The sequence below is a fragment of the Bradysia coprophila genome, assembly GCF_014529535.1.
Source record: "Bradysia coprophila strain Holo2 chromosome X unlocalized genomic scaffold, BU_Bcop_v1 contig_163, whole genome shotgun sequence".
NCBI lineage: Eukaryota > Metazoa > Arthropoda > Insecta > Diptera > Sciaridae > Bradysia > Bradysia coprophila.
In genome coordinates, this window is record NW_023503300.1 from 30665 (window position 1) to 43381 (window position 12717).

General features: G+C 38.2%; 1 protein-coding gene across 1 annotated transcript; it reads right to left on the reverse strand.

Annotated features, from left to right (window-relative positions):
- Positions 1 to 804: 804 nt before the first annotated feature.
- On the reverse strand, positions 805 to 12486 carry LOC119068008 (neurogenic locus notch homolog protein 3-like; the record flags this gene model as incomplete). The annotated part of the gene is made up of 23 exons (XM_037171362.1): positions 805 to 887; positions 1061 to 1636; positions 2202 to 2249; positions 2315 to 2362; positions 2490 to 3017; positions 3150 to 3197; positions 3259 to 3306; positions 3444 to 4259; positions 5305 to 5352; positions 5459 to 6082; positions 6750 to 6797; positions 7130 to 7609; positions 8110 to 8637; positions 8805 to 8852; positions 8921 to 9832; positions 10675 to 10722; positions 10782 to 11102; positions 11155 to 11202; positions 11270 to 11317; positions 11414 to 11461; positions 11550 to 11741; positions 11828 to 11923; positions 12300 to 12486. Coding segments are annotated over 23 exons (5871 nt in total), but the record flags the coding sequence as incomplete, so codon positions are not given.
- Positions 12487 to 12717: the final 231 nt, after the last annotated feature.

The window sequence follows — 12717 nt, forward strand, 5'->3', positions numbered from 1 at the left end:
CCGAAATTGGTTGAAGTTTTGGCGATAGGTTTTTTCCAAGGTGAAATGAAATGTCAAACCGTCATCCATAGAGCCATAACCTCAACACTATTAACAATGTAATTGTCAAAATAACAAAGAAAAATAAGTTGTGGTTATGGTTCTATGGGTGACATCGGTTCGTGTTCTGTTCATTTTGTTCAGCTTAACCGTTGCTTGTAAGAAACCTATATCATTCTTAATAGTAGATTATTCACCTTTGTCCTCATGTTTGTTTAGACACTTGGGGAGTTATTGCATGAGCCGAAGGCGAGAACAGAGGTGAATACGCTATTTTATCTACCGACGGCGAAATAATAGCACTTTTTCACTGCTATTATTTCACCTAGGTAGATAAATGTCAATTTTTTATATCAATTTAGTATGACCACGCATATGACGGAAAAATTTCGCCTTCGGCGCTTAAAAGCACAATTTTCATGTTTTTCAAAATCTAAATATTTCACGTAGCAACCAGGTTAAAAATCGAAGCGTCTAAAACGGGCCCCTTTGCTAAAAAAATTGGGCCCCTAAAATAATTTCCACCCCAGTCAAAAATGCTTATAAAAGGCTCTGCACAAAAGAATGAGATTGGGGGAAAAGTGTCTTTGGTATTTCAATAAACCAGGGCTCATAATTTTTTATCTTTTATTTCCTCTTCATTTACGTTTTCTTCACAATGTTCACAATTACAAAAGGAATTTCATCACTTCCATCATACAAATACTGTAAATACAAATTGTAATTTTATTTAAATTAAAATTTAGCTATTAATTATCCTTATTCCTAAAATTCGAATGGAATTTTAGGTTTAGGATAATGATAGCCCTCCGACTTTTCTTCGCATTTGGGATACACACCAGTTGTACCTGTAAAAATAACGTTAAACATTATTTAACCATCTAATCGTAAAGCAAAAATTTAAATTTCAGAAGCATTCTATTTTCAAAACAGTTAAAGCTTTCGATTAACAAAATCTCTGGTAGAGATTCTCTACACATGTCGAAAGAACAAAGAGAGGTGACATTACTGAATAACATACCTGGTGGACACTGCGGTTTCACACAATTTGGATATATGCCAGATGTTCCCTGAGGACATTGCGGCTGTTGACAATTTGGATAGACTCCAGTAGTTCCTTGTGGACATTCAGGTTTTCGACAATTTGGATACGTTCCTGTGGTTCCGGCTGGACATTGAGGTTTTTGACAATTTGGATAAATTCCGGTAGTTCCTTGTGGACATTCAGGTTTTCGACAATTTGGATACGTTCCTGTGGTTCCGGCTGGACATTGAGGTGTTTGACAATTTGGATAAATTCCTGTTGTTCCGGCTGGACATTGGGGCTTTTGACAATTAGGATAGATTCCTGTTGTTCCGGCTGGGCATTGGGGTTTCTGGCAATTTGGATAAATGCCAGTAGTTCCTTGTGGACATTCTGGCTTGCGACAGTTGGGATAAGTTCCTGTGGTTCCAGCTGGACACTGGGGCTTTTGACAATTGGGATAAATTCCGGTGGTTCCCGCAGGGCATTCAGGTTTTTTACAGTTTGGATAAGTTCCAGTTGTTCCTGGAGGGCATTCTGGTTTCCGACAATTTGGATAGGTTCCTACTTCACCTGAAGATAAAATATTTGCATGTAGATCAATTCAGACTGTGTTAGCCTAACATTTCTCTAGTTTCTTGCTGTAGCCAAGGTATATGAACGTTTGGGATCAAAAGGGTCTATCGATTTTTCACGCGTTATTTGTGATAAAAGCGCGAATCGTCAATTGAATTTTAATAGAATTTAAAAGAAAGATTTCGACCTCAGTAGCAGATGAGTAAAGCAAAAAATTTCCTCACAGTTCCGCATTTGAAAAAATTTGAACAAAATCATAATGTCGACTCACAGCTCACAGCCTATCTTATACCGTAATGAAAATTTTGAATGTTAATTTAATTTAATTATTGAAATGTGGACTTTCAGCAATCCGAAACCTTCTAATGTTGCCAAAGATTTTTTTGGAACCATTCAATCGATTGTACGCGAATCGAAAGCTCGGAAACAAGAAAAATTTGAAAATAACAAAACAGATCCACGTGTCCAATTTATAAATAAAAAAGACATAATTCATTTGGCAGTACATTTTCAAATACCGAGTGAACTCTGAAGGCATTACAAAAATATAAACAAAAATTACCTGATGGACAGTACAGTTTTTGGCAATTAGGATATGTACCCGAAGTGCCTATTTGAAATTATAAAATTTTAATTTCCTATAATCAGAAGAAATTTTTTGGATAAACATTATACCTTCTGGACATGCAGGTTTGCGGCAATTTGGATACGTTCCAACTTCACCTAAAAGCGAAAATTTTTTGAAAATTACAAAAAAATCGCTAAAAACTAACGATTGAATTGAGAATGAAGTTTTAACGCAAAACGACATCTCAAGATGTGCAATAGTGCAATACTAGGCTAATCATACCTGCTTCACATTGTGGTTTTCTGCAATTTGGATAAATTCCGGTGGTTCCAGGGGGACACTCAGGCTTTTGACAATTTGGATAGATTCCAGTGGTTCCTTGTGGACATTCTGGCTTGCGACAATTTGGATAGGTTCCTGTGGTTCCAGCTGGACATTGAGGTGTTTGACAATTTGGATAGATTCCAGTGGTTCCCGGAGGACACTGAGGCTTTTGACAATTTGGATAGATTCCTGTCGTTCCGGCTGGACATTGGGGTTTCTGGCAGTTCGGATAAATTCCGGTGGTACCCGCAGGACATTGCGGTTTCTGGCAATTTGGATAAATTCCTGTGGTTCCAGCTGGGCATTCCGGTTTTCTGCAATTTGGATAAATTCCTGTTGTTCCCGATGGACACTCAGGCTTTTGACAATTAGGATAGATTCCGGTCGTTCCGGCTGGACATTGAGGTTTTTGGCAATTTGGATAAATTCCGGTGGTTCCCGGAGGACAATCAGGTTTTCGACAATTTGGATATGTTCCGATTTCACCTATAACAAAATTGAAATATGAATTTTGTCGTAAGAAACGACAGTCAGTCGACTAGTTTCGAATAGTTTTAATAGCAAAGACGGTTTTCTTAGTAGAAGTAAAGTTTAAAAAAAAAAAACAATGAAAATTACCTGATGGACAGTACAGTTTCTGGCAATTAGGATATGTACCCGTAGTGCCTATTTGAAATTGTAAATTGTGTACTCAGTAAAATTTCAAATATAAAATACAATAGCATACCATCTGGACATGCTGGTTTACGGCAATTGGGATAAGTTCCAACTTCACCTGGAATCAAATTGAAGGGTTAGACAATTGGCTGATTTTTGCAAAAAAAAAAACTAGCAATGCGGGAATGAAAACAAGATTTGAACTTCAACATCAAATCACATCCCATAAACAAATAGATTAATTAAGGGTCAGACCTGGTTGGCATTGTGGTTTCACACAATTTGGATAGATTCCACTAGTTCCTTGTGGGCATTCTGGCTTGCGACAATTGGGATACGTTCCAATGGTGCCAGCTGGACACTCAGGTTTTCTGCAATTTGGATAGACTCCTGTTGTTCCCGGTGGACACTCAGGCTTTTGACAATTTGGATAGATTCCCGTAGTTCCTTGTGGACATTCCGGCTTGCGACAATTTGGATACGTTCCTATGGTTCCAGCTGGACATTGAGGCTTTTGACAATTTGGATAAATTCCAGTGGTTCCCGGGGGACACTCAGGCTTTTGACAATTTGGATAGATTCCAGTGGTTCCTTGTGGACATTCTGGCTTGCGACAATTGGGATACGTTCCAATGGTACCAGCTGGACACTCAGGTTTTCTGCAATTTGGATAGACTCCTGTTGTTCCCTGGGGACACTCGGGTTTTTGACAATTTGGATAGATTCCCGTAGTTCCTTGTGGACATTCTGGCTTGCGACAATTGGGATATGTTCCAATGGTGCCAGCTGGACACTCAGGTTTTCTGCAATTTGGATAGACTCCTGTTGTTCCCGGTGGACATTCAGGCTTTTGACAATTTGGATAGATTCCAGTAGTTCCTTGCGGACATTCCGGTTTGCGACAATTTGGATATGATCCTATGGTTCCAGCTGGACATTGAGGCTTTTGACAATTCGGATAAATTCCAGTGGTTCCCGAGGGACACTCAGGCTTTTGACAATTAGGATAGATTCCTGTTGTTCCTGCTGGGCATTCCGGCTTTCTGCAGTTTGGATATGTTCCAACTTCACCTAAAATATTTTTTTTTCATTTAGCAAGCCCTCGCGTTAACAAATAATTTATAATTAAAGTGCAATGGTCTAAAAACTAATAAATAAATAAAACAGTTGACCACATGTTTTTAAACTATTTTATCAGGCGAAACATTCTTACAGCCATCAAAATACCCATCTGTCCAATACTTTGAAACAGCTGTTTTTGTTTGTAAATATTTAGACCCCTACAGCTGATTGGGAATACCGATGTAATATATTCGAGAATTTTTTTTTAATTATTAGAAGAATTAATAATTCCCAGAATTCAATACCTTCCGATTGCCGTCCTTACGTTACTTCCGGTTAATTAGTGTAACATACAAATATCTGGACTATCTCATATTCTCATTCATATTTGATGACAAAGAGTCGCAAATTTGGCAAACGATTTGCACTTGAAAATAATTTCATGCAAAAATATGATTTGCAGGTGCGTTCCCCCCACATATAATGATAATTTTAAGTTATATTTATACCAATTTTGAGACCAAAAGTTTTAAGAATGAAAAATTACCTGAAGGGCAGTAGAGTTTCTGGCAGTTGGGATATGTACCCGAAGTGCCTATTTTAAATTGTAAAATTTTTAATTTAATTTTTTTATATTGAAGAAGCACAACAATTAGTCTAGTCCCCTGTGTCATAAAGAGTCACTACCGCTCATCCCGCTCGCTTTGCGTTTTATAAGTTTTTCTTTATTTCATTGATTGCGTATGGAAACTGTGATGGAAAATCGCTTTTAACGCTGGAAAGGCGGTTTATATAAAAAAAATATATTTTAAAATTCAAATAACTCCGAAAGAAATAATAATTTTTACGCTTCGCTCAAAAAAAAAAAATTCCCCGAAATGTTAATACTTGATTAGACTTTCAAGAATTTTTTTTTTCGAAAAATATTTTCCGGACAAAAAAAAAGAAATGAAAGTTTTCCATGTCTATGCCCAATCATATGGGTTTAAAAAAAAGAAACGAAAAACGGGCGGATTGACACAAGGAACTGGACTAAATCTGATAAACAACTTACCATCTGGACATTCCGGCTTACGGCAATTTGGATAGGTTCCAACTTCACCTAAGAGCAAACAAATTGAAACATCAAATAAAGATTGCTATTTAGCGGAATGCAAGTCTTACTCGTCCACATTTAAAATTTACGGACGAAAAATTGAGGATCATACCTGGTTGGCACTGCAATTTGACGCAATTTGGATATGTGCCTGATGTTCCACGAGGACACTCGGCTTTTCGACAATTTGGATAAAATCCTGTAGTTCCTGGTGGGCACTCAGGTTTTACACAGTTGGGATAGGTTCCAGTAGTACCGAACGGACATTCGGGTTTTCTACAATTTGGATAAATTCCTGTTGTTCCAGGGGGACACTCTGGCTTTTGACAATTTGGATAGATTCCAGTAGTTCCTTGTGGACATTCTGGCTTGCGACAATTTGGATACGTTCCTGTGGTTCCAGCTGGACATTGAGGCTTTTGGCAATTTGGATAAATTCCGGTGGTTCCTGGTGGACACTCGGGCTTTTGACAATTAGGATAGATTCCTGTTGTTCCGGCTGGACATTGGGGTTTCTGACAATTTGGATAAATTCCGGTTGTACCTGTGGGACATTCGGGTTTACGACAGTTTGGATAAGTTCCTGTGGTTCCAGCTGGACATTGAGGTTTCTGGCAATTTGGATAAATTCCAGTAGTTCCCGCCGGGCATTCAGGTTTTTTACAGTTTGGATAAATTCCATTAGTTCCAGGGGGACATTCTGGTTTTCGACAGTTTGGATACGTTCCAATTTCACCTGCGATAAAATTGAAGTGTTAATTTTATAGTAAGAAGCTGTTAGTAAGTAAGGGAAATAAACATGAACTATTATCAAGTTTGCGTGTTTTTCTATTGCACAACAAGCTTGGAATTGTTTATGTAGAAATCTTTGGTTGAAGAAAAAATTACCTGATGGACAGTATAGTTTCTGGCAATTAGGATATGTACCCGTAGTGCCTAATTGAAAATTTTATGTGTATTAACATTGCAAATATATAATTATTATCAACATCATACCATCTGGACATTCTGGTTTACGGCAATTGGGATACGTTCCAACTTCACCTGGAAGCAAATTGAAGTGTTAAATAATTCGCTGATGTTCGCGTAAAAATAGCGATGTGGTCATGAAAACTATTATCAGAGCTTATTAAGGCTGCTAAATTTACAAGAAGAGAGAACAAGAACAATCAGGGAGGCAATGCGATCAGATCATGTGGAGCAGAAACCTTGCCATTGAGAAAAGCATGTGAACATTATGAAATTGAGAAATAACCATAGAAGGCCGTTAAAAATGGAGAGAAAGATAAACTCTAATGGGAATTGAGCTAGAATTATCATGTAAAGAGAGTATGTCACAGGTAAAATAAATGGCCACATAAACATTGTTTATTAAACAACATTGCTTTAATTTAGGATCGTACCTGGTTGGCATTGTGGTTTTCGGCAATTAGGATATGTTCCAACTTCACCTGAAAAAAGATTGAAAAAAGATTGAAAAAAGATTGAAGTGTTACACAATTCGGTGATTTTCGAAGAAAGTTAGCAATGTAGTAATCAAAACAAGATTTGAACTTGAACGTCAAATCACATTTCATAAGTAAATAGTGGAGTGTGTCGATTTCGATTTTTTTTACTAAGTGATTTTGTAATCGACCCTTTAGCTTTGGTGCAGAATGAAAGCGTTACAAAAATATGTGAAGATTTTTTTAGTTGGGCCAATAATACGACTGTCTCGGAGAATTCATGCGAAAAATTGGGATCGACAAACCCGAGTAAAAAATAAGTTAATTTAAGATCATACCTGGTTGGCATTGTGGTTTCACACAATTTGGATATATCCCGCTAGTTCCTTGTGGACATTCTGGCTTGCGACAATTGGGGTACGTTCCTGTGGTGCCAGCTGGGCATTCAGGTTTTCTGCAATTTGGATAAATTCCTGTTGTTCCCGGGGGACACTCTGGCTTTTGACAATTGGGATAGATTCCTGTAGTTCCTTGTGGACATTCTGGCTTGCGGCAATTTGGATAGGTTCCTGTGGTTCCAGCCGGACATTGAGGCTGTTGACAATTTGGATAAATTCCAGTGGTTCCCGGAGGACACTGAGGCTTTTGACAATTTGGATAGATTCCAGTAGTTCCTTGTGGACATTCAGGCTTGCGGCAATTTGGATACGTGCCTGTGGTTCCAGCGGGACATTGAGGTTTTTGACAATTTGGATAAATTCCAGTGGTTCCAGGGGGACAATCAGGTTTTCGACAATTTGGATATGTTCCAATTTCACCTGCAACAAAATTGAAGTGGAAAATTGTATCGAACGAAACTATTAATAAGTTGGAAACTATTGGCACGTCGTATTTTTCAAATTAATTTATTCTGAAGATTGGTTACTAGTCTAAAGTCAGAGTTCGATCAATAATCAGTTAATGACACAGAGTTTCTGTTTCACAACAAGTTTCGAATAGTTAAAGTAGCAAAGAAGTTACAAAAAAATTTACCTGATGGACAGTACAGTTTTTGGCAATTAGGATATGTACCCGTAGTGCCTATTTGAAATTGAAAAGTTTGCGTCTATTAATACTGCAAATATGTAATACTCAACGTCATACCATCTGGACATTCTGGTTTTCGGCAATTGGGATAGGTTCCAACTTCACCTGAAAACGAATTGAAGTGTTAAATAGTTCGGTGTTCTTCTACAGATTAGCAGCAGCGGATAACAAAATATGAACTTTAAAAAGTCGAAACATAGTTTTAAAAACAACGTTCGATTCAAGATCATACCTGGTTGGCATTGCAATTTCACGCAATTTGGATATGTGCCTGACGTTCCACGAGGACACTCGGCTTTCCGACAGTTTGGATAAAATCCTGTAGTTCCTGGTGGACACTCAGGTTTCTCACAGTTGGGATAGATTCCAGTAGTACCGAATGGACATTCGGGTTTTCTGCAATTTGGATAAATTCCAGTAGTTCCCTCGGGACATTGCGGCTTTTGACAATTTGGATAAATTCCGGTAGTTCCTTGTGGACATTCAGGTTTTCGACAATTTGGATATGTTCCCGTGGTTCCAGCGGGACATTGAGGCTTTTGACAATTCGGATAAATTCCAGTGGTTCCAGCTGGGCATTCCGGTTTTCTGCAATTTGGATAAATTCCGGTTGTTCCAGGTGGACACTCAGGCTTTTGACAATTGGGATAGATTCCTGTTGTTCCGGCTGGGCATTGAGGCTTTTGACAATTGGGATAAATACCGGTAGTTCCAGGGGGACAGTCAGGTTTTCGACAATTTGGATATGTTCCAATTTCACCTGAAACAAAATCGAGGCATTACATTTTGAAGAAACTCTTATCAGGACGTAAAGAAAGTAAACACGAACAGTTGATATCAAGCTCATGGGAATATGTTTTTTTTACGAGAAAGTGTTCTTCAAACTGAATTAAGACTGTTTGCTAAGTAGATATGAAAAAAATTTACCTGATGGACAGTACGGCTTTTGACAATTAGGATATGTACCCGTAGTGCCTATTTCAAATTGAAAATTTTGTGTTCATTGGAATTTCGAATTTCAAATGTAACAAACAACAACATACCATCTGGACATTCTGGTTTACGGCAATTGGGATATGTCCCAGTAGTTCCTTGTGGACATTCGGGTTGTCGACAATTTGGATACGTTCCTGTAGTTCCAGCGGGACATTGAGGCTTTTGACAATTCGGATAAATGCCAGTGGTTCCAGCTGGACATTGAGGTTTCTGACAGTTGGGATAAATTCCTGTTGTTCCAGCTGGGCATTCCGGTTTTCTGCAATTTGGATAAATTCCCGTTGTTCCCGATGGACACTCTGGCTTTTGACAATTAGGATAGATTCCTGTAGTTCCTTGTGGACATTCTGGCTTGCGACAATTTGGATACGTTCCTGTGGTTCCAGCTGGACATTGAGGCTTTTGACAGTTGGGATAGATCCCTGTTGTTCCGGCCGGGCATTCTGGCTTTCTGCAATTCGGATAAATTCCAGTAGTTCCCGGTGGACACTCAGGTTTTTGACAGTTGGGATAAATTCCAGTGGTTCCAGCTGGGCATTCAGGTTTTCTGCAATTTGGATAAATTCCTGTTGTTCCAGGGGGACACTCTGGCTTTTGACAATTGGGATAGATTCCTGTAGTTCCTTGTGGACATTCTGGCTTGCGACAATTTGGATATGTTCCTGTGGTTCCAGCTGGACATTGAGGCTGTTGACAATTTGGGTAAATTCCTGTTGTTCCAGGTGGACACTCTGGCTTTTGACAATTTGGATAGATTCCAGTAGTTCCTTGTGGACATTCAGGCTTGCGACAATTTGGATACGTTCCTATGGTTCCAGCTGGACATTGAGGCTTTTGACAATTCGGATAAATTCCAGTGGTTCCAGCTGGGCATTCAGGCTTTTTACAGTTTGGATAAATTCCAGTGGTTCCAGATGGACATTCAGGTTTTCGACAATTTGGATATGTTCCTATTTCACCTGCAATAAAATTGAAGTATTAAATTATGTCGTAAGAAACTGATAGTAGGTAAGTGAAATAAAGATGAACGAGCACTTGAACTAATATACACCTGACGACGGTAATGTGATTTTATTACAAGTTTCAACGCACTTCAAGCAAAAGTGTTACTCTAAATAGGGTACTGAAACTTGACAGTGCTTCATACAAAATTTTACACTGTAAAAACAGTGGGGATAAAATTTCATACAAAATAGTACTCTATTTGACAGCTGTCATTAATAGCACTTTTGCTTGAAGTGCGTTGCAGGTTTACAAGAATGTTTTTCAAATTGAATTATTGTGAATTAAGGTCGTATTCATGACAAGCTTTGAATAGTTACACCCATGGAATTTTGAAAGCTTTTCTGTTTCTGTCTTTTACTTGAGTTTTTGATTTCTTCATACAGCCTGTAGATATTTTTCATATGCAGAATGAGCACCAGCTGAATATCACCAGCTGGATCTGCTAACACACACTTATTGTATGATAAACAATCAAAACACATTCTTAACAATGTGTTTACTTCATTCATACGTGTTATGTGCGCGTAGATGACGTTAACGTAGAAATGCACTGTGTGTAGGTTGTCTTTGAATTGTATACAATACAAAGTGTTTTTGTTTGTACACCAGCTGGTGATATTCAGTTGGTGCTCATTCTGCATATGAGAAACATTTAGCAATTGTATAAAAATACATGCAAAATTCACAAAAACACCTTTGAAACACAAAACAGAAAATGTGTCGGAATTTTCAAAATTTAGTGCTTGTAGCAAGCACTGTTTTAGAATTCAAGTTCAAGAACTACAAAAAAAGTTACCTGATGGACAGTACAGCTTCTGGCAATTAGGATATGTACCCGAGGTGCCTATTTGAAATTGAAAATTTTGTGTAAAATTGCACAACTACATTTATTAGAGATAATACCTTCTGGGCATGCGGGTTTGCGACAATTTGGATATGTTCCAACTTCACCTGGTTGGCATTGTGGTTTACGGCAATTGGGATAGATCCCTGTAGTTCCTTGTGGACATTCGGGTTGTCGACAATTTGGATACGTTCCTGTGGTTCCCGCTGGACATTGAGGCTTTTGACAATTTGGATAAATGCCAGTGGTTCCCGGTGGACACTCGGGCTTTTGACAATTAGGATAGATCCCTGTTGTTCCGGCTGGACATTGAGGCTTCTGACAATTGGGGTATGTTCCAATTTCGCCTGGAAAGTAGCAATTGAAAGTATTTAAAAGAGCTGAACACAGAAACATGCGTGAAATTTTACAGAATTTATTGTGTAAATTTACCTGATGGACAGTACAGTTTTTGGCAATTAGGATATGTACCCGAGGTGCCTATTTGAAATTGTAAAAAAAGTGTGTCTATGAGAATTGTACAAATACATTTTGTGAAGACCGTTACCTTGTGGGCATTCTGGTTTACGACAGTTGGGATATGTTCCAACTTCACCTGCGAGAATTAAAAGAAAATTTAAACGTTAGAATTATATGTCACAAGTAAAATAACTATCTGTAGAAACAACAGCAAATTAATTTAAGATCGTACCTGGTTGGCATTGTGGTTTACGGCAATTGGGATATGTTCCAACTTCACCTAGAAAACACAATTTGAACGTTAGAGTTACACCTTATAAGAGATTCGCTAGCTATGGAAACAAAGTTACGTTAATTTAGAATCATACCTGGTTGGCACCGTGGTTGCACACAATTTGGATAGATCCCATTAGTTCCTTGTGGACATTCTGGCTTTCGACAATTTGGATACGTTCCTGTCGTGCCAGCTGGACATTCTGGCTTGCGACAATTTGGATAAATTCCTGTTGTTCCCGCGGGACATTCAGGTTTACGGCAATTGGGATAGGTTCCAACCTCACCTGGAAGCAAATTAAATTTTAAATTATTCTCTGATATTCGCCCGATCTATGGAAACAACGTTACGTTGATTTAGTTAGAATCATACCTGGTTGACATTGTGGTTTCACACAATTTGGATAGATCCCACTAGTCCCTTGTGGGCATTCTGGTTTGCGACAATTGGGATATGTTCCAATTTCACCTGTAAAATAAACATTGGAGTCAACTAATCTAAAGCGTGTTTTAAGCGAAGTTTCAAGTTTTAATTCTTGAATTATTAAAATTCATTGATGCACTGAAATGTAAGGTGAGAAATTTAGATTTGCAGGGTAAGCGTACCAATCCTAGGAGACAATAATTTGTCTTCAGACACCTATTGTTCTTTCATTCATAAACTTTTTTTATTGGACTCATTCTTGTCCGATGGTTGGTACGCTTCCATTACCAATGCGATAACTTTTAATAGAACCGTTAGCTTGATTTTATTTCGTTTGTTGACACGGACAACTTATGATCACAATTCCTTTATAAAATTGAAATTTGCTAGTGTTTTTATTGTTATATTTACAAGCATTTACCTGGAGCACACTGTGGCTTCTTGCAGTTGGGATATGTTCCAGTAGTACCTTCTGGACACACATCGCAATTCTCTCTCACCGTGCCATCATTGCACAATTTTACTTTCGGTGGTGTATAATCGTACCCCTGACTCTGTTCATCGCCGTAAGCCAATGTGATAATCCCAATAATGAGAATTATCGTTCTCTGGAAGGTAATGCATGGTTTAAATTAGCCTTGTGTTTTTGTGGAGCTTAGAACTTAGAAGGAAAAAATGAGTTTCACATAATTATGTCAGAGAATGAATTAAATGGTAACCAATCGTTTACATCATCGAATCATTAGCAACCCTATGTTCGACTAATGAATAACAAAAAACAACAACTGACAGATCCTGAAGCTGGTATCTTCAGCATGAGAGTAAAAAAAACCCTTAAT